A 25812-nucleotide genomic window follows, 5' to 3' on the forward strand; every position below is an offset into this window, starting at 1 on the left:
GCAGGAAGGATGCTGCAAGGACGTTCTTTCTCAACAATGAAGTTATATTGCCAAGTTTTTAACATAATTACAGCAAATAGAACTTGGTTACTTCTTCGCGGATGAATAATCAATAATTATCATTTTAATTTTTGTCAATGTCAACTATTGAAACTTTTCTCGAGGATCATTATTTTCAATTTTTACGCATTATTCCGATTAAATTAATTTATTCACTCTTTTGTTGTTGAGCTTATCGTCGAATATCGTCGAAAAACGAGCGAGTCGGTGGAGCGACTGGATCCGGCTGCGGGTCCACCGGGACGCCCTGGAGTGGTTAATACGCTCGGTAAATAAGTTTTAAGCGCCCGATCGCGTCCGGGTTGAATCGAATTACGCCATCGATTACGAGATCAGGCTTGTGCACGGGCGCTTAAAAGGTCAACGATTAACGTCGGCGACCTCGACCTCGGGCTGAAGCGGATTTGCAAGGAACGATATCGACACGGCGAGGGATGCCGCGCGTATTCCGCGCGCGGACAGCGATCGCAGATCTCGTGAAAAGAGCGCGGAAGAAGGGGGGACTCCCCTCGACGTGCCTTCGCTCACCCGACGCGGGATTAAGTATCCAATATTTCACTCAAGTATGCGAATAACGCGTCGGCGGAAGTCGGAGTTGATGAAAACGGCGCGCGCGGCGATTTCGCAGCCAGTCGCCGGGCAAGGCCGTCGCGGCCTTCGATTTCGCGAGCTCTCCCCCGTCTTTCGGCGCCCTTCAGCTTCGCCTCAGCTCTCTGCTTTTCTTTCATTTAGTCGTGGCTTTCGTGGGAGGACCTGTCACTCTCCGCTGCCGCCACCGCGTCGTGGTGCCCGAATTGAACCGTGTAATCGCTATAGATTCCAAAGCGCCGATGAAGACAAATTTCCGACTAATTTCCGAAAAAGTGACTTCCGAATGGTGGAAAATTGATAAAGCTCGGATAAAGCTAGGATGAGCGCTGTAATTCTGTCTGGCCATCGCGACTGACATATATCATATTCTTTTACGAGCACGCTCGCAGCATTAATATTTCCCTGCTGTGCGCGCCGTATCATAAATACGGCGTACTTTAGGTGGAAAATGCAGCCCGAGTAGCTGGCAGTCGATTACGAGAGACCGCTCGTATTCCGGTTAACGCCGATGGACTCCTCCGGCCGAGACTCTTAAGTATCGATTCGGGCGCGGAAAATGAACGACTTGTTTCGTGCTCTGGGCGCCAAGGCGGGCTAATTCGCATATTCAATCGTATGCATTAGGGCCGGAGCGCTATTAGATACACGTGAAGCGCAGCATGGTGTAGCGCCGCAACGACGAGCAGCAGCAGCAGCAGCCGCAACACGAAACTCGATCGCTCGTTACACGGCGGTTCGGCACTAATATCGCGCGAAGGTTACAGGTCGCGTGTCGCACCGGCTGGCGACGACCTTGCCCTTAACCGATACATCGATTAAAGGACATCGAGTTTCGCACGGGAAAAACGACGATGAGAGCTGTCCCATCCTAAATCGACGCGGTCCCGAGAGCTCGGTCCGGCGGGAATGTCGGCGCGGGTTTTAAATTGCCCCGAAATTCTTTCGCGGTAGTTTCGCCACGGGCGATTAAATCGTGAATTCCCGCTGAGTTCCGGAAGTCGTGCCGAAGATAGAGAATATAAAGTTGCGAAGCGGGGGCGAACAGTGAGAAAAATGCGCTCTAGAAGTTTCGGAAACGGGATGGCGGAGGAAGAAAGAAAGAGAGAGAGAGAGAGAGAGAGAGAAAGAGGAAGATTAAGCGAGATAAAGGAGTGAGCGGAGCAAACGATTTTCAAAGCGTAATCTCTCACTGATGGTGATGCGTGGGGAACGAGCGCTGCGTTTCTCTCGGCGGGAAAAGGGAAAAAAAAGTTCGCGTTTCTTTCTGCAGCGCGCACGAGTTACCTATATGCAGTTTACACTAATGAAGAAAGCGTCCTTGCCTCATTGTGCCGAGAGAAAAAGATCGGCGAGATCTGAACAAGTTCTTTTTTGAGATTTTCACTGGGGATAATAGCGTAGGAGATGAAAGTAGATTGCGGCGGGGGGAAAAAGAAAGGAAAACAGCGGGAGGGAAAGATACCGATAATTCGTCCTCTCTCTCTCTCTTTCTCTCTCTCTCTCCCTCTGCACTGCGTCTGCACAAAAATACCGCAGAATTTCGGACGCAATATTCCGAAGCGGTTCGCGCGTTGTTGCACTAACGCGCATCGATGCGCTCCCGTACGACGAGGGTGCGATATGGATATAATTTTTGAAAAAGATGCAAATCGGATTACCAATCACTCGAAGATAACAGGCGGGCGGTATAATAATTGCGATCCGGTAATCCGGAGTCCCGCGGATCTGTCCAGTCCCTCGTTTTTTCACTCCCTCGCTCTCTCTTTCTCTCTTTGACGAGAAAATCTGACGATAAATTTAAACGAAGCAGTTGGATCTCCGGTCTCCCGTTCGGCGTGACGGAGAATTATCGTCCTACGAAGAGAAACTCGGGGATTCGCCCGTGCGCTCGCCCATGCTGCTCGCTCGTCGGATCCGAGAGCGCTTACGAGCCCGAGATTTTAACCGAGCCCGCCAACAATGCAATTTTCCATTGCGCCACTTCTCAAAATCCTTCGCAACGTGCACGATCACGTTTGTCCGCAACATCTGGCATTCAGCGCATCGCGTCGACGACGGAGCGGCAGCATCCCCGGAGTTCTCCCTTTAACGGGCGTTGGCGAACGGCATCGAAAAAAGAAGTCGATAGCCGGGGCCCGCGTCAGCTTGACGACGAAGTCGAACGGATCCCGTCGTTGGACGGCGATGGGATTTATGATCCGTTGCGAAGTTTTCCTCGCGCGCGCGCGCGCGCGCGAGCTTCCTCCCGTCATTGTCCTCCCCGGTCATCCCGCACCCCCGACTTCGCAAATGCGGCTCCGCAATCTTGTGCCGCGGATAAGAAAGGTAATCTCAGTCGCGCGGAAATGCGCGCAGACACACGAGAATATAACAGAAACCGGGGATATATAAGGTAGCTATTTTGTGATGGGAGTTACGAGGCCTGATACGCGGCGGAAAATGGCAGTCGGCTATGTCGACGGCGCATTGTGATTTTAGACATCGATATCTTCCCTCCCCTCACACTTCATTGTGGGAGACCATTCTCTTTTATGATATGGTTATACTAGGAATCTAATGAAATAAGATATGAAGTAGCTATCTTAGCAATAAACATAGAGTCCGAGACAAAGAGAGGAAAATTATCCCTTACGACTTTATGCAAATTTGTTTCCTCGCGATAGACACGATTGAAGAGATCAGCGTAAAAAATAAATGTAACAGTTCTGCATGATATTTTTACATCTTTTTTCCATATTTACAAGCAAATAATGAGAGTAAACCAGATGTGATGTGACCTGAAGGGATTAAGAACAGGAAGAGGCGTTACGAGGGGCTTAATCGAGATTCTAATTGAGTTGCCGGGATAACCGCGTTGCCGTCGATAACCCGCCGGTGCGCGCGATGTCGAAAAGAGGGCCGATCTTTTTAACAAATTTCGCGTGCGACGAAATCGAGTAACCACTGGTTGCACGACGAGAATAATAGCGGGCCCGTCAGATTAGGGAAAGGGAATTTCGTTTGGACGATTCGTTTCGTCACGCGTCCTTGATAGTGTGATCCAATTAGCCGCTTAGCCGTCGCTCGGAGCTAACGTCGCTTCTAGAAACCGGAAATTTGGGCAATTCGCCGAGAGTCATGCGATCCTACGTAATCAGCGAAAGACGACGGACGGTGGGCGTCGTGCGGCAAAAAAACATAAACGAAATCAAGCGAGCGGACATAGATGTGTAAAGGCATAAGACGGATGACGTGGTACACCGCAGAAAAACAGAGAAAAGGAGGAAGGAGAGAGAAAAAGAAGGAGAGAGAGAGAGCAAGGATAGAGAAAGTTGAAGAGACAAAGAGATTAATCGAGGCAGCGTACGGCTGCATGTGGTTGTACGTGTCGAATGTGCGTCGCGACGTCGGTCGATCCATCGCACTGACAGTAAATCGACACGGGGCGGATACGCCTTCGTCCTTCCAAAATTTATGTCGTAATATTAACAGCTGGCTGTGTATCTACGCTTTATAGTGATGTCAGTCGTGGCTACGTTTCCGTAAACATTTATTTTCCGTTATTTTCGATTCGATATATAAAGGAACATTTATGTGCATTAACAGTTTAACCCGCATTCCACGTTAATGCCTGTCTTAGTCGCAGATGCGTTTTGTAAACACGTGGTTATTTTTGATTTGATACAATGGAACATTTATACGCAAATAAATGATCAAATGGATTTAGTAAATTTATGCAAAATGTTCGATTAAAGATAATATATAAAAAAAAAACAATATACATGTATTTAAATACACATTTATAAATTTAATAAAAAATATATGATTAGCGAGTGTACGTCAAATTATGCCGAAAATTGCTAGTTATAAAAGTGAGAAATAAGGAAGATAATGTAATATATTTTTCCAACGTAATAAGATTTAATAATTAAATGATTTATTTAAATGTTGAGTAAGATAAAACTTATTTAGGTCCAATCAAGTGTCGCAATATATTTTATAAATTTATTTAAAATCCGTTTCTGGATATATTGGAGGAAAAAGGATCCTCTCATGCCATTGTCAAACCATCATGATTTATTGGCTGACACGTCGAATGCATTCGCTCTTACAGAAATATCTATTTACTCTTGTGATACAAAAATGTAACCTTTTTTATATTTTTAAATAAGAGATAAACATTTTTATGAAGTTTTTATGAACTAACATTTTGAAATGTAAATTAATAAAAATTTATTAAGTTACAGTTTTAATAGATTTTACGTATTTGACAGTATTTCAAGGCATAGATAGCAATACCAAAATATTTAGAAATATCTAAAGTATTTTGCAAATAATTTAATAAGCTCTGGTTGCTTATCGAATAAAATAACACAGTATCGCTTTGAAAAAGATAAAATTTACAAGTATTTACAGTTGTTTAAATTAGGAAAAGAAAGCGAAAAGCGTCATTGCAAGACAAATATTCAATGTGAGAAATTCAGTCAACGAAATTCCGTCACGAGATAAGAAACACCTGCTACAGAAATATTTCAACGCTGATGAAGCAAGCGAGAGATTCCTTTGACATTACGTATTTTCGTAATTCTACACACAAGATCACATATCTTCGAAATCTACATTTATAATTAAAATTATGATTTATTAGTGATGATATATGAATGAGATAAATTCGACGTAAATTATTTTTACCATTTTATACATCGCATATTTTTCGGATTGCACAAGCAAATTCAATGATTTTTGCACCCATCATCGCAAAAAATATAACAGACGAGTATTTCCAAGATTATTTGAGATATTAGAAAAGTTCTTTGGAAGTTTAACATCCCGCCCAACGATATAAAAGATTCGGTGTGTATATGTGTGTCTACTGTACCGAGAAAATAGCTAAATTGATTAAAACAAACGTCAAAATTTCAAGTATCAGATATGAATGTCTTTTACTTAAATCGTCAAAAAATTTAAGATTCCTCAATTAAAAGTAGTTCGTTTAAGTGCATTGAAAAAGGACATTACAAGACAGAGGAAATATAATTAGAAGAGACCACTTCCAAAGCGTATCACGCTCATAAAAACGACGTAAAACATTCGTATAAATGTATGTGATAAAAAGCGTCCCTTCCGAGTTTACAACCACTTTTAGTTTTGGCCCTGACTTCACGTCAGCGCAGCGACAGGACGTGTTTGTTGACAGCGTCAAAAGTGTGTAAATGTAATGCGCCCTTTTCCAGTTTTAGCCACTTTTAGTTTTGGTTCTGACATACCAGGAAATTTTAAGCGCACCGGGGTTTCTACGAAACGTCCAGCTATGCAGCGCATTGATATTTACGAAGGCTATTCCGATCATTTTTTATAAAAAACCCAATCACCATTTTCATTTGTTGCATTTCGTGAGATTCGTTAGAATTTTACACACTTGACGTAATTTTATATCGGTCTACTTTACTTGCTTTACTGCCAATCTTATTTGATTCTATCGTTGTCAAATTTTGTTGCACAAGCAGCATAAAATATTTCATATTATTTTAAATTATACATAACTTCTGTAAACGACTATTAATTCTAAGAAGGGAATTCTAAAAAGGGAATTATATTTTAAAATCAGTTATACGACTAGGAATCTGAATCTTCTTGAATCTTACGGCTTCGCAAATCAGTTTGGAGAAGTGATTTCTTAGCTACGGCAGCAGCTCGAAGTTTCACGAGCGCAATAAACGTGGACGATGCACGTACAGCGTGCGGCAGATCGCTCGGCGACATTTGGCTGGGGAGTCTCGCTGGGGCGCCGAGTCGGCGATGCGCGAGGGAGAGATGCAACTGCGGGGATGGGTTACGAATTCGTCGCGCGTGTTTCGACAGGACAGGCGGATGGACAGGCGCGCTCGCGCGCCCGCTCTAATGTGGAGCAGTCACGCTGTCATCGTCGCCAGCACTCTCTCTTCCTATTTCCCAGTTTTACTCCGGCGTGTGCCTCTACGGGTCGCGCAATATCGCATGCGGGTGCATGTGCCGCTCGGATAACGCTTGCGCAGTCGTCGAGCCAGACAGCTCGCCGCGACGGGTGCATCTCGCGGCAGTCCGCGGTCGTCTTCTAAGGCAGGCTCATTACTCGCTCAGCATCCGGCCGTGACAAATTTTCGTACACACACTTCGTACACACTTCTACTATTCATCTTCCCCGTCCCGAACCCCCATCGCTCCGCTCCCTCGCCCCGACAAATTAACTAGTCCAATTCCACCTTCGTTCCCTTTGATCTTTGTTCCCTCGATTGCATCCCCCCGTTTCGAAAGAGGGTAGTTTTCAAACGGGCTTTAGTACACGTGAGAATTCTGTTCGGCCACGCGTACTCCTTAATTCGTACCGACCGACATTCGTAATTGACCGCGTTTTAATCACCGAAATTTACCGGTATCCAGCCCGAGCCGGTGGTGCGTTGTCCCCGACGATCGAGCGATCGTTTCCGCGATCGTTCGCGCGCATTCTAAGATTCGATCGGCCGCAGTGCGTCCTTGCCGAGTGCGGTCTCGAGTGCGGGAAAGCCCCGTAGAAGCCCGGTCGAGTGAAACGAGACGACGTCCGCGGCGATCCACGACGGGGAAGGTCGCGTAGGCGCCGTGGTCGGCCGCGGGGTCGTCGACACACGACGGCGAGGAGCAGCGCGCCGTGGCGGAGGCGGACGACGTCGGCGGAGGCGGACGCGGCGCGGCGCGCTTAAGCGTTTCGGCTAATGGTCGAGACGCCGAACCGTCACTTCACGCTAAAGTTCCCGATGCTGCAGCCACCGTCTCCCCTCCTGGAGATGGCGTCCCTGCGTCTACCGGACTCGGAGGAGTTCGACGTTGACGCGCGCCGCAGGAGCAACAACGGCAACGTGCCGGTCACGACGACAGTCGCGACCGCCGCCGCGCCGGGCACCGGCGGCACCCTGCTGCAGATGCGGCACGATCTGGGCGGCTATCTGAACAATCTGATTACGGAGGCGATCGCGACGACGAGTCCGCGCGCTACCATGGAGGACCACGCCGCCGGTTTGTTCAACGCCAGTAAAACCGCCGTAAATCTGTCGGCGATCGAGCACGCGCCCGACCGGCTCTACCGGCACAGCATGGCGATGTCGGCGGTCTACTGCGTGGCGTACGTCGTCGTCTTCGTGGTCGGTCTGATCGGCAATAGTTGCGTTATCGCCGTGGTGTACCGCTCGCCCCGCATGCGGACCGTCACGAATTTCTTCATCGTCAATCTCGCGGTGGCCGACGTCCTTGTCATCGTCTTCTGCCTGCCAGCCACGCTGATGAGCAACATCTTCGTCCGTAAGTACCGGCGCGTCTTCTCGTCATTTGATCCTCTTACGCTTCGCGATTGTCTTTCATTACGAGCGAGGGATTTGGAAATTAATTTCAGAACTTCTCGGAAAAGAAGTATACTCTTCGAGGAAAGCGTGCAATTTCTGTCTTGTCTAAATTATATGTTTACTACGATTATTTATTACATTATTTTTATACGGAATGCCAATTATTGTAATATTAATAATATTAGTATTATTCGTTATTAGTACACACGACGGTAAAGAGACTAGTATTCACCGCGGGTTCATCATAATTTATGAATCATCTTCCGCCTCTACGTGAAGCGCGAGGAATGCTCCTTCGAGTGTAACGAAAATATTTATGAGCTACCCTTAAGAGTGGAGCGCGCTCCACTTAGAGACGGGGAGAGATTCTCAAGGGCAATTAAGTGGTCGTCACAATGCGTACAATCCGTGGCGACTCGACGCAGCGGCTCCTCGTTCCGACCATCCTTCCAGGTCGAACAAGGGGGGCTGGTCCTGTGCCATCGAGACGGAAGACGGTGCATTCCCTTCGTATTACCGAATCGATTCCTTTACGTCTCTCTCTATCGCTGTTCGCGTTCTCGAGGCAGCGCTCGAACGCGGCCATCCAATTCCCGGTGAGAGCCGGCAGCCGGATCGCGCGAGTAATCGACTCGTTCTCGCTTTAATGGCGCCTGGCGAATCAAACGGCGATGTGAATTACAGGACGGCGTAAAAAGTGGGCGAGTCGCGTGCAAATTTAGACGTTGCGAATTCGGGATCGACGAGGGAGTGGGATACACGCTCGTGTGAGGCGAATACAAACAGACGACAGACTTACGGCACCGATCGCAATTTGAGCAAACAAAACGCCGCTATTTGCATTTCCATGGACAGAATCACGCGGCAGAAGGTTAAAAAAAAACACGAGCCACGTCGTTCTTTAGAAAATCAGCGAATCGTAAAAGCGGCGTAAAATTCCGCGTGATAATACGAGCGGGCAAACGCGCGGCTTGTATGCGTTTCGAACCGCACACGAGGGTCCCCAATTAACTGGCGTATATATAATCGCGTTGTAAGTGCCGCGTCTACTTAAAAAATTCATTTTGCGTGTTTATTAACTCAAAGCTTATTAATTTTATTTAGTAACGTACTATGAGACAATAAGTAAAATTTGAAATGCCTCTTTTATAATTTAATAAAATAATTTTAAATTGGTTAAAAAATGTAATTGGTAAATCATCGAAGAATTAATAAAGAGCTAATTTAAAGTATCAATTGTTTTAGTTTCTGCCGAATAAAATAAAATTCATAATTTCTATTACTATTTTTCTTATACACAGGAAAATTTTTCAGAAAGAGTGCGGCCAAGCGCCCATAGACTTTTCATTATAATTGAAATAAAATATTTTGGATTTAGAAATAGCTATTTTTAAAATCGCGCTAGTTTATTCCCTCACCACGAATGTATATTACGAGTATAAATATTTGCAATTTTAATTTGCATCAACCTATGTCACGGAAAACAAATACGTGCGCCAACCGTGCAGAGGACGCTTCTCCGCCCTTGTCGCCGGACTTGCCCTGCATTGTATCACTTACGCCAGAGATTTACGTATTCGCCGGTCGCACGCGTTTGTTTTGTCTCCGTTAAAAATTCGCGACGCTGTTTTCTCGGCGGCACGACTCTCGCACGCGACCAACGGCGTCATTTCTCGTGACAGTCTGCAGTTTGAACGGTAGAAACAACCGCGTGCATTACGCGGCCACGCGCTGTACAGCGAATTTACATAATCATGGATAGCGAGGCGCGCGATTCTTAGACCGAGAATCGTAAATGGGAACGTTAAAGGCGCGTATTTTTACGACGCACGTTTCGTTTCTCCCGCTGACGGCGTTTTATTCGACAGTTTACTGGGAATGTGCTATTCGATTCGTCGGGATTTCTTCACAATCTCACGGCAAGCGAGCGTCGCCGATGTCGAGAGAGAAGAAGAGAGAGAGAGAGAATTTCCGCTATCACGTCCGTTCGATTAATCCGCGATCAAAGCGACCGTCTTGGCCTCTTATCGTTGGCGGCGTGCACGAGGCAACGACTTCCTTCTCTGATAGAGGATCGATTTTGCGAAGGCCGCCGCGCTTGTGCTCCGCAGGCGTCGACGCGTTCGACCCTGAAGCGCACCAGACATCTCCGCTTGTTCGTTTTTAACGGAAGAGGCAGCTTTGCAACTGTTATGTAAATTTTTTACCGAACATCTAGCGATATATATATATATAATATAATATAATATCCTTTCAGCTATGTGAACGCCATCTTTCGCACAATACATAAAAAAATTGATTATTTAAATATCTAAAAAAAGTGCCGTATTGCTGTTTTTTTTTTTTTTTCGTATCAAATAATATTGCGATCAGATAATAATTTTATAGAAGTAAAATCGCTGAAGCGCGATACGTTCTTCAGTATGCGGAAGTCTAAAAAAAGAAACGCCAGCGGAGCTGTCAAATTATTGGCGCTGAACGCCCCGTCTGACGAATCTCACTCGAGTCATGTGACGATATTAACACGTACCAAGCGTCTTCGTGTTTCTCATTGAAAAGTCGATCGTCCCGCCAAGCGGTTCATCGCGACGACTTGTTACGCAGCATTAGGTATGCATACGTAACGCTCGTTACATCTGTGAGCATTTACAGCAGGCGGGAATGACAACGCGCCGGTTTCGTTTACGTTCGAAGAACGAATTTCACGCTATCGATTCTGCTATAGTCTACTAGCTGCTAGCGCTCGTTGATTATTTATGAGACGAAAAGTAGGAATATGACTGCACGGCCGAAGGAGGCGGTGCTCCGATAATAAGTCGTTATCGATGAAGCCGGTGGGTAAAGGACGGAGGGCGGGTTAATTCTTCAGTAAGAGTCGTTCGTTTCTTCCGAATGAGAGACTCGCGCTAGCTGGAAGATTTCTCGAGTAGCACAATTTCATTTCTGTGAGAACGGCGTTTAATTTTCGCTCTCTTGGCTCTTTACCGAGAAGGCGATTTACAGGCAGGTCTATAGACGTACCTGTGTGCTCGAAAAAATATCCACTCGACGATTTTCTTAGCGAAAATTGCGCTACTTTTGCCGAGGCTACTCGAGCCAGTGACTAATGACAAAGATATTATAACAGATATTTTCCTACGAAGAGTGGGCGTCGCAAATGTCTTAATAGTCGCCAATCAAGCACTCTTTGAATCAATATATATCTACATGCCGATATATACTACAACCATTAGCGGATCCTGATGTCAATATAGGAGGGGTTTTGACCTGCTTTAATGCATTTTTTACCAAGATTTTTGAAACGGATCCAGCAAAATTGATTTTTTTTTAACTTGGAAAGGGGGGGGGGGTTAACCCAGGATCCGCCAGTGATTACAACTATAAAATTAAAAAGTATAAAGAAATATGCGTTTGACAAGTGTTACATTTTAGACAAAGGGTTATTTAAGATACGTTAATCGCTAACTTTATTGCCGTTTGATGTTGTTTATTTATTTATTAATAAAAATACGCGCATCCAGGCATTCTCCATCCTCAAAAATTCCTTTAAAATGCCTTAAAATAATCCAGAAAATATTGAGGAATTTATAGGGCATATAGAGCACTTATGTACGACGTCGCATATACGCACATATATGCGTGGCGAGAGGGCTACGCTCCTCGTTTGCTTTGACATGGAAATTGGTGGCGATCTCGGGATTCTAGACTGACGACACAGTAAATTGAATTACTTGCGTTCAGAATTGATCATCGGGCCGTGCACCCGTGACGCGAGCGACGTAAATAAAATCATACCGGCGACATTCCGTAGATTGGCACGGATAAATAATGAGTTCGTTCGCTCGAAAAGACTCCAGCGGCATTTCGCTTCACGCGACCTTTAAACACTGTCTGCTTACATTACTTTTTGTGAAATATTTTCTCCGGAGAACTCTTCGATTTTAATCGTAATTCTATTCTACTTATTTGATTACATTAATAAAATTATTTCAATCAGCGCTTTATTTTTTTTCTTAAATGTGCGCTAAGCGTTAACCGGGATAACATTCTATTCGTATTCCCGCGATTAATCTTGGAGGATAAAAAGAGCGATCGACTATTGCCCTCGGTAGATTATCGTGAAAGAGGTTTTTGTCCTCGCGCCGCGAATCGTCGGCTTTTGCCCTTGATCGAACGAGAGTCTTGGCATAAGTAAATCGGTTACCTCAACATTAATTCTGCAGCAGAAGCGCCATTAATTATGCTTTGGGTCATGGTGAAGAGAGATGGAGAGACGGAGAGGCAGAAACAGACAGCCGTGACAGACTTAACGGGGCACTCGAAGCGGGTCGTTTTTTTCCGAAGTGGCTGTAAAGCGCCGGAGCCCTCTTGCCACGGCGCGCTCCTCGCGAAAAGTCTCGAGTTACAAATTGTTCTAATAAAGCGGCGATACAAAACTGCACTGTCGTTAATCAAGGCTAGTCTTTTTTCCGCCTACCTTGTTACCGAGGAAACGCCGGTGGTGCGCCGAGCAACTAGATTTAAGGTCCTTCGTTGGCAAGCCGGTAAATCACGGCCATGGAAATCCGGCTGGCATAAATTTCGTCCGGTCGTTCGCTCGTATTGCACTAGGGACACACGTCAATACGGCGCGATGCGACGACCGAGGATCAATGATTATTATTCTTTCCTCACCCGTTCCTTCCTGTTCCGCGCGGTGATCCTTGGATATCGGCGCGGGACACGGTGCAACGTCCTACGTGGGACTTTTATAAAATTTCGACCGCGCAACTATGTTGCAAAATACCGCCGGCAGCTATGCGCCGGCCGCTAAACTCCGTATTTTCCGCATAAGACCGTCATAAAGTGCTGTGTCGCGTCCAGCTTGATACGGCGGACCACAAAGGGCCGAGGCATTTCGCGAATGTTGTCGAAGCGCGGCGTTCGTCGCGCGGTTGTCGTGCCATACACACCGTTCGTGTGCACATAGTAATGCGAAACGGGTGTATCGAGTACGGCTGTGCGTGTATGTGTGCGAGTAGCACAGGGTGAACGCCCTCAAGTGACCGCCTCCCGCACCCTCCACCTGCGCTCCCTGCACAGGGTGGTTCTTTCTCTTCCCATCTCTCTTTCTCACCATGTCGCAAACTAGAGCTCGGTGGCTCTCCCTGCGTCGGCTTCCGGTTCGATCATTCCTTTCACTCTGCGCTCCCGACCCTCCCGAGACACTCTTTTCCCGCCGTCCGTGCATTACACCTATTAGCAACTTTTACTGTTTCATCCGTGCCATTTAGATGAAATCCGAACTAGAAGTGCGACTCGCTCTCTTGGCCGTCCCCTTCGATTATGAACCTTATTATTAGTTCGCGAATGTTAAATGTTTAAGGGGATATCCAATCATAAAGCGCGCGCTAAGAATAGAATTACTTCAATTATAGATTCGCAAAGGAAAATAAGGCTGCTTCAATAGATTTGCAAGGAAAAGAAGGTGGATAGACAGTTGATGGTATTTGATTAGCTTTAAAGTACGAGAAGAATCCTTTAATAAGTTGTTTCAATAATGATTTTGCAAACAGAGGAAAGTAGGTGAATTAGATGTTCTAACACATATACGATCAGTGTGCATCAATGGTTGATCGAGTTTCTAGTTCGATCAATTATTAAAACAAATGTGTTTTTTTTTATTAATCAATAAGATTCCAACAAAACTTCAAGCTTGTGATTTATATAAAAATAAAAGAAAAACAGTATAAAAGATTACATTCATATAAATTTAGAGATGTGCACATATTTTTATAAAATTTGCTAAAAATACATTATAAAGATAATAAATTATTGTTATCAAAAATAATATTAGATTCTTCACGTAGCATTTACGAAAGAAATATAGATCTATAGCAAAGTTAAATTAATTAAAAGCACTGTGTCTTAGACACTCCTGACCATTTCTTTTATTAATAGCGCGATCTATGCCGGACACCGAAATAACATTCGATTCACAATTAAATTAAAAAGTTCATCGATCGTTGACCGCTAATTTTACTTACTTATTTCATGGCTTCTTTCCATTATTTGCAAGTTAGATTTTTAATTGTCTATTTCTTTACTCTGTGACTGATATAATAGCTATATTTGTCAGCATGGAAAGTTTTACCTATACGTTGAGGCATTATGTCATCCCGAGTGTTTGCACTTGCGTTCGTGGCATTCATTGTCAGAATAAAATTAGCTTCGCATAAGTTATACTCTTAATAAATCGAGGATTGTGTATAACATAAAATTAAATCGGGTTAAAGAATAGATTTCTGATTCATCTATTTTCGAACAAACTAAAATTAGTTTGCACTCGACAAATCAAAGTTGGCACAAAATTAGTTCCAGATAAAAAGAACGTAGCTGTTTTATAAACAATTTATCGACATTTTCGTTTTGGACTCATCTGCTTTTTAAATGAATTAAAATTAGTTTTCCATAAATATAAATCGATGTTTGTATAAAACAAAATATCAAGTTAAAATAAAGTAAAAACGGCATTAAAAATAAAAATTATTTTCTAAGTTTAAACGCCGTTATTAATTGATCGATGAGCAGAATATGACAAGATTGAGAAAAAGTGTTACTTTGAATAAAATTTATGCATTTGTCCAGTGAAAACAGCTGTCTTACATTATAATATAGACGTAGTTTGAATTAAAGACAAATTTTGATTTATAACATGTTGTAACATGATTTTTTTCTTATCGCGAAGCACAAATGAATTCGATATGACCTCGGCGGGATTTCTGATCGAACAAATGTAAAAATAAGAAGTGAGAAACAATATCGGCACAATGTTTCCTCAGCTGCGATACATAGATCCAATACGGTTTACACAATTGGCATCATCTTCGTAATCGCATGCGAGCGTGAATGTCGCCGTCGCGACGCAATATAATTACAAACGCGCTATTAAACGAACAATATGCGCTGTCACATTGACATAAACATCTGAGGCTGATGTTGCGCATCTTGCGATTCAACATTACACTCTGAATACAGCAGGAAAAATATCATAGATGCGCAAGAAAAACTTTTAAGTCAACTTTACTCAATTTTGAAAATAATGCAAATTAATATTAAAATTTTTCTGATTACCGAGCTTGATTGCAGATTTAAAAATATGAAAATCCATCGCAGTATATTTTTTTATTAACACAATAATTACAAAACATTTGAAAACTTGGATTTTTAAGGCAAACTTTTTAAACAATTTAAAATTGCGGGTTTCTTAATTATAATGTTCAAATGTTAACAATTCTGTAGACGATTGAATATGGAACTCTTTTCGTGAAATGAGATTCAGGCCAGCTCAATTCTTAATGAATATCAAGTGAGCTTTAACAGCATCTCAATTTAAAACTTGGTTACTAGCACAGTTAATAGCAAATAATAAAAAATTAAATGCAAGTAGATTTCATCACGAGAAACCCTATTTTTGCCCTATCTGTGTGTAAAATATCGAGCGTCTCACCGAATTTTGTGTAATCGAGAAATCAAGTTTAAATCCGGCAGAGAATTCGACTTCAATATTAAGTTTAGAGATTCTCCGTGAAACTATATATCATTTTGGAGCGCTTTGTACACGTCGCGGGTTATATAAATTTGAATCGATAATCCGAAGTGTGTACATAATAGTGCGAAATGAACTACAATCACCTTGACTGTATGTAAGCTGTCTATATAACCAGATAGTCCAGATTTATTATATTTGTGATTCCGTACGTGTATGCAAGCCCTCAAGCCCGTGCATCGATGCTCAAAAATTGGAAAGGTGCCGCACATTGCTGATCTCGGCACAGCCCGTGCCAAAATTGTGCAAAGCGAAGATCGCGGGACGAGAGTGAGCTTGAAAAAACTTTAGCCGCTTCTGTAATATACTCGTCTGTTAATCTTCTACCGCTAATTCGATGGTATAAATTGTAACCGCCTGTCATTAATCTTCCCTAATCTCGCGTCGAGAATCCGGAGATCCGGGGAAATTAATTTGGACAACCAAGGTTTAGAGCGGATAAAAAAAAAAAACAATTATTCGAGGGGGAACAAAAAAGATTAGAGAACGTTTTCGGTGCCTCTACGCGATTATACGAGTAGCCGTTAAAAATTTTTTCTTCTGGGAAACAGGCGTGCGACGAGTGTGCATATTTTGAATTGTGCCTCGCCCGATCGCGTCTGCCCCTTGAATTCATCTTGCGCACGTATACGTTCGCTTCGTAGAATTTCAAAAGTGCAGCACCGCCGATAACCTGACCCAAACCGAGATCCATACAACCTGTATTCGTGTCAAGGCAAAAAGGGCCAACACTCTCGCCTGGCCTACATCGGCCGATCACACTCCACAACCCCCCGACTTCGACCCCGTTCGCGACCCATCGTCCCTCCGCGCACGTCTCCATTCTTCGTCTTGCGTACCGTCGTACGCCGCGGTGCATCCGATGAATATAATTCCGGAGGAAGGCAAAATGTGCAATCCCGAAGACGCGACCTTTCGCGACAACAATTTCGATTGTATTATTCGATAATAAAATTGGTTCATCGAATTTGCTTAACTTAGAATGATCAGCCGAGTTACTTCTGTCGTTCTCAGATAACGAGATCAATTTCTCTTTTAAACGCGACACGGCGGTGTTGATATTCCTCGCGGGCGCAAAGGGACGCGACCGCGTCCGCTCGATCTCGACTCGTTGTAACGTGACCCAAAAAATCCAGCGCGCCTGAAATTCAGACACGCAGCGTGTGGTATTGCAGCGCCGGCCGCGCAGCGATAAGGAAGAGAATTCGCGATGCTTTCGCTGCCGAAGGATTCGCGTGTTGCGTGCCGCGGGATCGCACGAAGCACGCGCGTATATCCACAAGGGTGGTGTGCGCTGCGCCGGCAGAGCCGCAGCTGGCGGGTGCGGGTGTGTTGGCACCGTGTCTACAGGTGAACTAGGTCGGCGTCCCAGTTGACGGCGGGGGTCAAAGGGTGGAAAGCGGGCGATCGGCGGGCAGGCGGCGAGTTTACCTGAGGACGATTAGCCGGCGGTGTGCCTCTTTTTTATTCTCAACACGCAGCGAAATTATCCCTTTTATCCCCCCCCTCCCCCCCCCGTTGAATTCTCGAAGAATTATCTGATAATTTTTCGAAACGCTACAAACGTCTCGACAATCGTCTTCGTTTGTCCTAAAAATATTTCTGACGGACGCTTATTTTTATTTACGGAGGACGATCGATTTCGTAGGAATTATCTCGGTCATATATCCTGATATTTTCGAGTTCCTTGAACTTTTGACGAGAAAAATTGCTCGAGAGCGTCGCGAATGTTCGAACAGGTGATCCGTTGGAAGTAAAACTGGTAGACAGAGACATGGCCCAGTTTGGACTTGGTCCGTCCAAGGTCGTGCCACGCGAAAAGATAATTACGTATTTAGGTCAGAGGAGCGGATATCTGCCACCGTTTGGTCTTGATACAGGTAATAGACAGGTGTATACTATATTATATATATTATGCATATAAATATACATATATATGCGACGGCCTATTAATTTTTATTCTCCAATGTCTTTTACCGCAGTCAAACGTTTTCGCCGATCTCGCAAAGTTACCTGGTATCGCTCGCGATATAAGTACGTTTCATGCAAACGCGCGGCAATCATCATCACGGTGATGAATTTATTCAGTTTATCTCGCAACTGGAGGAATCCACGGTCGTTTAAGGAATAATGTGTTTAAGCCCGCGAGAAAAATATACGCAATTTACATGTCCTGTCGCGATGCTTTTGGAAAGAACAGACGGCAAGTATATCACGCGCCGTATTACGCTGGGAACGTTGTAGTAGAGTTTTATAGCGGGGCTAAAAACAGGAGAATCGTAAAATCTCGGAGAACTAAGTGTCTCAGAGAGTCATCTACGTGACTTTAATAACTTGCTCCGTTTAGGAGTTGTTCCGTCGCGAAGATGGAGCTTCACCAAGTAATTATAATGATAGATAGATATCTCGTATTCAAATTATTATGACAGTCATGATCGATGGCTGCTGCTCGATAGTTTTCGTCCCGACTTCGGAATTAATCAAGATCTTGGCGTGGCGTTTCGCAATTTCATCCGAGGCATTCGTGGTGTTTTACGGCTGTAAACTCCCCGAACGCGGTTGCGTATCTCGTCGCGGTTTCATCCAGACACACGCTCCGCCCTCTCTCATCCCGGCTGCAAGCACTAACTTAAGTTCCCGCGGACGTTTACATGAGCCAAAGGCGTACGTGGCTGCATCCGCTCGTCTGAGCGCTTTGCCGCGCGACTTTCGCGGCTGTCAGCTTCCAGCGTCAGAGACAGCGCTGCGTTTCCCACCACAACTTGCGACACCGACTTTGCGGCATCTATTATCCGGAAATTCGTCCGGAGATGCGCGCGCGAGTCGCTGCTTGCCAAGGACGGAATATAAATCTAGCCAATGTAACCGTGGCGCCAATAGATTGCATTTCTGGTGAGGACATTATGCATGTAATGCGCTACGTAATGTAAATTGGTGCGAATCCATCTTGCTGCATAAACGGCAAATTTCCTAATTATATCCGCAAGACCTTACTCGCAAAAACATTCTTCGCACTCGGAAATAATTTTACCTTACAATAAAGAACATATTAGGTGAAATTCCGAAATAGGTTGTCTCTTTCTCGAATGAGTTTACGATTAAAATTTATACGTGCTATTATTAAAAAATATTCCACACACTAATACGATATATGGAATAACTAGTAACATTGACAAAGCGATAAATTTATCCTTGTGCATCCTAAGTATTGATGTCACGACCAGAGACACATGATAGATCTATGCACCCACGTATCGCCACTGTGGTTATAGCTATCCGTATTATAATCTCAACGAGCTGCTTTAGTTACATAATAGGCCGTGCATTCGATCGAGGGATAGGGCTTGATGCCGGCACACTGTCGGAGGGTGACTTTGCCGATAAACATTTTTTCTTTCGTGCCTAATTGCCGTGATAGGATCTCGGCGCCGGTATCTCGCGCGCGAGATCGATGGTATTTTCGCTCCTCGCGCGGCATCCCTCGAGATCCTCCGCGCCTTCTTTCCGCGACCTCGCGGCGGCGTGTTTGAAGCCACACTTTGTGCCGCGAAGAGAGTAGAGGCCAGTGGGACACACCGCCGGTGGTGCACACCTGTACAACGCCGGTATTCGGGTCATGCATCTCGGCCACTTGTACTAGGTCACTACCTCCCTCTCGTTCGTCCCCCCGCGCCAAGTTCCAACTCGGCGTATACAGGTTAAAACCGCCGCTTAAAATTAATCTTCATTCATTTTAGAAGAAAAAGATCCCGCGCATCAATATGTCATACACACTTGCAAAGCGTGCTTGCGAGTCTGGGTCATGCGGTCTCGGTAGATAATGAGCGTGTAGAAATTGGTGACCCGGCGATAAACCCGGAGGTGGTGCGATGCGGTGTTGTAATCGGGGATGCGTGCATTTAGCGAAGGCCAAATCGCGGCCGGCTCGCAGCATGCGAAACGTCGATACGAGAGCGGTGAAACGCGACGGTAAACGTTAAAGGTGCCGCGCGACTTCAATCGCATCGCTTTTGATTCCTTGAGTTCGCTCGAATGAAAAATACCAGTGTATATATTAACAAAAAATGTATAATGCGTTAATATAGAGAGATTTTCTCAAGTATCTCTTAATGTTCGGGATTAATTATCAACATATTGAATGTTTTTCTCAAATGAAAAGAATTTCAATATTCAAGATTACTAAGATGTTTAAAATGAAAAATGAAAAAGGCACGACAGATAAGCAGCTCAATCAAATTTTTATTAAGGGTAAGTCGGCTCCGACACGTTCGAAGAATCCGTAGATGATAAAAGAAAATAACGTGAAACGTTGAAGACCGGAGGGGATGCATACATCTAAGTCAGCGTTATAGTTACCGTTAAACCGATACATTGTGGACAATCTGCTGTCCCAGTTCACGTTCCATACAATATGGAAGGGACCTCGCAGTGATTTGCTATCAATCATGCGTAAATATTTTTTCATTCGATGTCGAGCCATCGGACGGTCGTCGCATGCCGTGCGGACGTGTAGAACGTGTGTTTGTCGCTTCGTCGTTCACGTCACGTCGGAAAAATATCGAGAAACGGTGCGCGGCGCGCGCGGGCGGCGGAAAACTCGATTAACCCGGCGAGCGCGATGCTACCGTTTTCACAGTGCATCCTAGCACCTGGGATCCGGCGCGGACGGGCGGAAGGGATCGCGCGTCGCGGTGCCGCGCCAGCGAGACCTTGAAGGTATTCGAAACCGGGGCAGTGTCCCGAGGAGAGGTCTCATGTCTCTGCGCAGTCGCAGAGCGATAGTCCGTACACGCCACCAAGTACACCGGGCTGCCCTACATAGTGACTATACCGCTGAACCACTCCGCGCGCTCGCGGCCCTCGTGAATCTAGATCAGAGGCCCTATGTTCGAATCCCCCGAGAGCGAGTCTTCATTCGTTATTCATGTATTTTTGTATAAATATATCTACCGCCCCTTCAAGTCAGCGCGCCGCTATTAACGCGAAACTGATTTTCGTCGCTTTAAGACGCCATCCAATGTTCCAAATTTCCGAGTGCTTCAAAAATTCAATACGATTGTAATCACAATATCGCAGAACTTGTGGTGCACGAAACAGAATTTTTACAACTCTCCTCATTTTCATATCATATGGTCTTCTCAAGAGATCACTTATTAATAATTAATTTTTTATAATTATCTTTGAAATATGAAGTAAATCATCCACATCATATTTCAATTTTCTGCGTTTAAATTTCAAATTTCTTGGCACTTTGTTACAGATTTCTACTATTCGATTTTGTATTCAATTATTATTATCATCGCTTCACGTACGATTGATATGTTGCCATCTGCACGAATGATACCCCGACAAACCATCTGTAGAAATTGCTGATGAAGGTGCTTGCGAGATGTCATAATAGAATTCACCAGCTGCATATAATGGTGGTGGATGTCTGAATCGGACGATCTTAAAGTCCGATAACGTTCACTCGTCTTCTTCGTTTTCTGCTTCCTGCCTTTCTTCCGCCTCCATCTCTACTTCTCGCTGTGATTTTTCATTTACTGTGTCGGAGGTCGCGAAATGTTTCAACATTTCAATAGGAATCGGTCTGAAAGGAGACCTCTTCTCTCTTCTATATATATATCAACTTTAATATACCGCGTCCCTATTACAATGTTTAATTCTCTGAATAATATATAAAGTCAAGTCTTCTCAGCCAAAATATTCAACCATTAAGGATTTTTGAGTAATTAGCAATTAAAATTTCTCCTTTTCAACGTATTGAGAATATCTTTCTTATTTTTATGTACAGCCTTCGTAGATACCCGTGCTTTTTGTAGCGGCTGTGCAATTTATTCAGCACCTGTAAGCATAGCAATCCAGTTACCATGCTGCAACGTCGGACAACAACTCTGCGGCGCAAGTTTCTTGAGAGAAAAAATGAATTCCTAGCGCAATTACGTTAACAAACATGGAATGATGATAAATTTCGAGTAATGCTGCTTTAAATAAAATCGAAACAGGAATGCACAAGTTTTATTACATTCTGATATATATTACAATCGTACTCAAATTTTTAGCCGCTAAAATAAAAAAATTTTGTTAATTAAAACAATATTAATTAAACTTCACAGAAATGCAAATAATAAAACTACATATTTTTTTATTAATTTGATGTAATAAACTAAAATGTTATGTCTCTTGAAATTCAATTATATAAATATAAAATGTTAAAAAAAAATTGCGCTAAATAATTCCTCTTCATATTTTTATCGAGAAAAATTCGATTTCAAATTTGTCGAGAGATTCGCTAATAAATGTTAATGTAGCAAAGTAGAACATCCTACATCACGCGCGACGGAAAAAAAGACACGTAAATCCGGATGTTTCATTAAAAAGAATTTTCATTAGAAGAAAGCTTATGGTATTTTTGGGGGTAAAGTATATTAAATCCCTGATTTATTTGCAGTTTATTTGCCTGTTGGCCGTAACTTTCGGCCGTTCCTTCCTTTTTTTCTATAACATTCTGCTTAATGAAATCTGGAAGAGATTAATCTAACGCAGCTATTTTAAGAGTCATTCTCTCCGTCTATTCGCTACGTGATTGATTTCATGTCTGATCTTCGCTTCTTTCCTTTACCAGCGAATTTTGTTGCAGATAATGAAAAAAATACAAGCGAGTTGCAATATTTATAAAATCAAAACACGTATCAATACTACAAACGATTGTTTAACCTATTCGCTTTCAGTCATTATGATAAATTTATTTCTACTTCTAATTATATATTTTGTTATTTCTAATATGCGTCCACAAAGTTCTTCACGTTAATTTTGCAATAAGAGATTCACCCTTTGGTACGAGATGCAGTGTGAAATGCATTAAGTGAAAGCTGCATTTTATCGCGATTCTAACGACCGAGCCACATCTGTCTGTGAATGTTCCATTTCAATATAGAGATTTCCAAGACGGATGGCATCTTGCTATGATTTATTGGCAGTTAACGGGGCACCGGGATCACGATAAAATTTTTTCCGAAAACGTCGGCACATTAGTACGTACTTCGCATCCTGCAGCTCGTAAATATGTGTCCCGCTGGATATGCGCGTCTAACGAAATCTGCAGGTTTAGACACTCATTGACAACATCTCTGCATAAACGGCCGCTCCACACGCGCGTATTTTTCATGATTTATGAATATCGAAGATGCAACGCAGCTTTAATAAATCAGCATTTTCAAAGCATTAATCTATATTAACGTATATTTATGCTATCGATAAGTTCAATAGCGGGGGTGCAAAGTCTAGATCAATATTCTCGCATTACTAGTTTTAATCATGCGCTTGATTATCGCCGAGAATAATCTCTTTTTCGTCACACGCAACAGACTTCGCGTGGTTATCAAAAAACAACCCTTCTCATTATCTTATGTACTTCGATAACTGCCATTGTTCTATATCTGAGTGATATACGATCCAAACTAAAAGTATAACTGTACCCTGATACGTCGATTTTATCATGTACGAAAACAGTCGCGTACAGTCGTATTTTTCATCGAGAACTTGCAATATATGATTTACTCTCTCTTTTTACTTCCCTTTTTCTCATTTTTATTTACTCAAATAAGACGCGACGGAGTGCTCTTGAATCCTTATGAAACTTTTTAAAATAATCGATGAGATAAGCAAACATTCGTCGGAAATCGATACAGTGCGAATCAATCTCTATGAGTTTTCTGATTTGGAAAAGGCGGCCCTGGAAGGGACAGAGTCCTGATATCGTTGGTTACGGGGTCACGGCTTTTCGATTGAAATTCCTTCTAGCCGACTGACGTTGCGAAGATCGACTATCATCGCAAGCAACGCGGTTGTCAGAATGCAGGTATATGCACGGAGATACGTCAAGAAATTTTCCTCTCGAAAATGCACCTCATTTTTATAGTAAAGCAGATAAAGAAGTAAAACTATTCATTATTTTGAGAGATTACAATTTTAAACAATATTCTGATTTCGAATTATTCAACGCATAAAATTCTTGACATAATAAGAGTTTGAACTTATTCTTTCCTTGCTCTTTATATCCTTTATTCTTCAATGTTACACAGAAAATCGTCTTCACTCTTGAATTTTCGACGTGACATACCGTCAAATCGTTTAAACGTATCTGTTATTTATTATTTTTCTCTCTTATCCTATATAAATAATCATAACGGTTAGTAGCACAATAAAATCATGCTGGTCATGATTATTCATGAATTACGAAGAAAAATAAAACAATTGTAATGTTTAATCGTTTGACAACGCTCTTTAAAAAACAGTATAAAAAAATCTATGCTTTTATCAATTGCTCATATAATGTAAATAAAAATACAATAATAATACATATATCGTTATTATTATGTCAAAATCACTAATGCGTGAAATTCTGAATTTCTGTGCTGTCACCAGTTAAAAATTTAAATTTTATGCAAAAAATTAAATTTTGAATATTTAGCAATTTTACATAATACATTATCGAATTCTTGACAGCAATTAGCATTGCAATTAACTTTTCGCAGTGTAATACTCTGTGGATAGCACGACCCTTTACTCTGCAAGATATATCTACAGCTCTTCGCGTTTGATTAAGATTTACTCAGAGCGGAGTGAAACGTGCGAAATTAACAATAATTCTCCGGCCGAGCTGTTATATTTTTCATAATAATCTTTTTATAGCTGCCTAACTTTTATAGCCTCTCGTGAGGAAACGCCGAACGACGAGACATTCACGAGCGCGGAAATACGCGAGTAATCTCAATATAGAACTCTTTTACAAACGTAAAACTGAAATACCTCCCATGAACAGATGAATTCAAGACGTTATCCGCATTGGATGCGCAAGGTCTTATCGCAATGTACTTCCGGTGGATCCGACTATATTCGACGATGTATATTTGACGATGACGAGCGTGAAGGAGAAGAAGGGGAATAAGATCCCACAGACTGCTACGAGTCGCGAGAATTTCAATCCACCCCCGTTTCTCGTCCTTCCTTCCGGCGATGTACAATACATGACGGAGTGTACAATAAGTTCTCTCTCGCTCTCTTTCGTACAAACATTTCCGATGGAGCATGCCTTCCCGGGTCGAATCCGGATATTAGAAGAATCGAAGTCGCGCGTTCCATAACTCCGTGAGTCCATAAGTTCGACACCGCACGAATTATGGGCGTCGTATTTTATCGTCTCGCGGGCGAAACTGAATTTAACGACATACAAAGAAACATAAATTTGAAATTCGCGTTACGGAGCTTTTAGAGTAAGGCGTGTCCGTATATTTGTATTGTTTCGGGCGTAATGGAGAACTTTGCGCGTAAAGTGCACGACGGAGACAAATAATAAATAAAGCAGAAATCAATAGCCTACGATAACAGGATCGTTTTATATTATTTTAAGGGAAATGTGTCAAGTACTTTAAAATAACATCAGGCGATAAATCATTCTTTAAGTTCAATTGTTATTTTCATCCGATTTCATCCGTGTCAAAATATTAAAACATTTTGTTGCGCGCGATTGCGTGTGTAATATCGCGCTTATGCATGTATCGGGAATGCTTCGAGAAACATTTTGGGCCGTTTCGCGCAATGAAACGGAACGTGAAAGACAAATAGTCGGGCATTGGGAGCGATACCGCGGAAGCGAAACTGCGAAATTCGCACAATGGGACTATGCAGACGTCGACGCTGATTCATGGCGCCAGCAAATTGCACAACTCTCTTTCGCCACGGTCAAATTACACGACTTCTTTGTACTTTTCTCTTATTTTTCATTACGCTCTTGCAATAGGAAAAATTCCGATATGTCCGAAAACATGTTGCGGCCCACGGCATTGTCAACACGTGTCCGAACCTATACGACGCGCTCTCATCTTCGGCGCTTTATGGCAGCATCACGGTCTTCACGATTACTTCTTCGTTCAACGTCGCGACCAACGAGGTACTATGAGAATCCCTTGCAATGCTTCCGAGGCTGTACAATGTAGACGACACTGGTATTTAGACCAGATATTAAAGGATTTGTATCGTAGTACATTTAATCACCTTTCGCAAAGAAGAGTAAAAAAATCTGTAGAAGTTCCGAGTAAAACGTATCTCGATTATTTGAACGCCAATTGTACTTTGAGAATCCTTATGATTCTCCTATATAATTAGAAGAGATACTTTGAGTCCCACGTAGTGATTCAATAATTAGAAGTATGCTATAAATTTTACGATTTTATTTTC

At 43.1% G+C, this 25812-nt stretch overlaps 1 protein-coding gene across 1 annotated transcript in view; it reads left to right on the plus strand.

Moving 5' to 3' along the window:
* The first annotated feature begins 6187 nt into the window (after positions 1-6187).
* The window catches only part of LOC105667655 (neuropeptide SIFamide receptor), a 36606-nt gene continuing 16981 nt past the window's right edge, over positions 6188-25812 (plus strand). The window contains exon 1 of the mRNA XM_012359593.2: positions 6188-7944. Within this exon, the coding sequence (XP_012215016.1) occupies positions 7362-7944 (583 nt within the window). The 5' untranslated portion in view covers positions 6188-7361. The remainder of the gene's footprint in view (positions 7945-25812) is intronic.

Source organism: Linepithema humile, chromosome 7, assembly GCF_040581485.1.
Source record: "Linepithema humile isolate Giens D197 chromosome 7, Lhum_UNIL_v1.0, whole genome shotgun sequence".
In the NCBI taxonomy this organism is placed as follows: Eukaryota; Metazoa; Arthropoda; class Insecta; order Hymenoptera; family Formicidae; genus Linepithema; species Linepithema humile.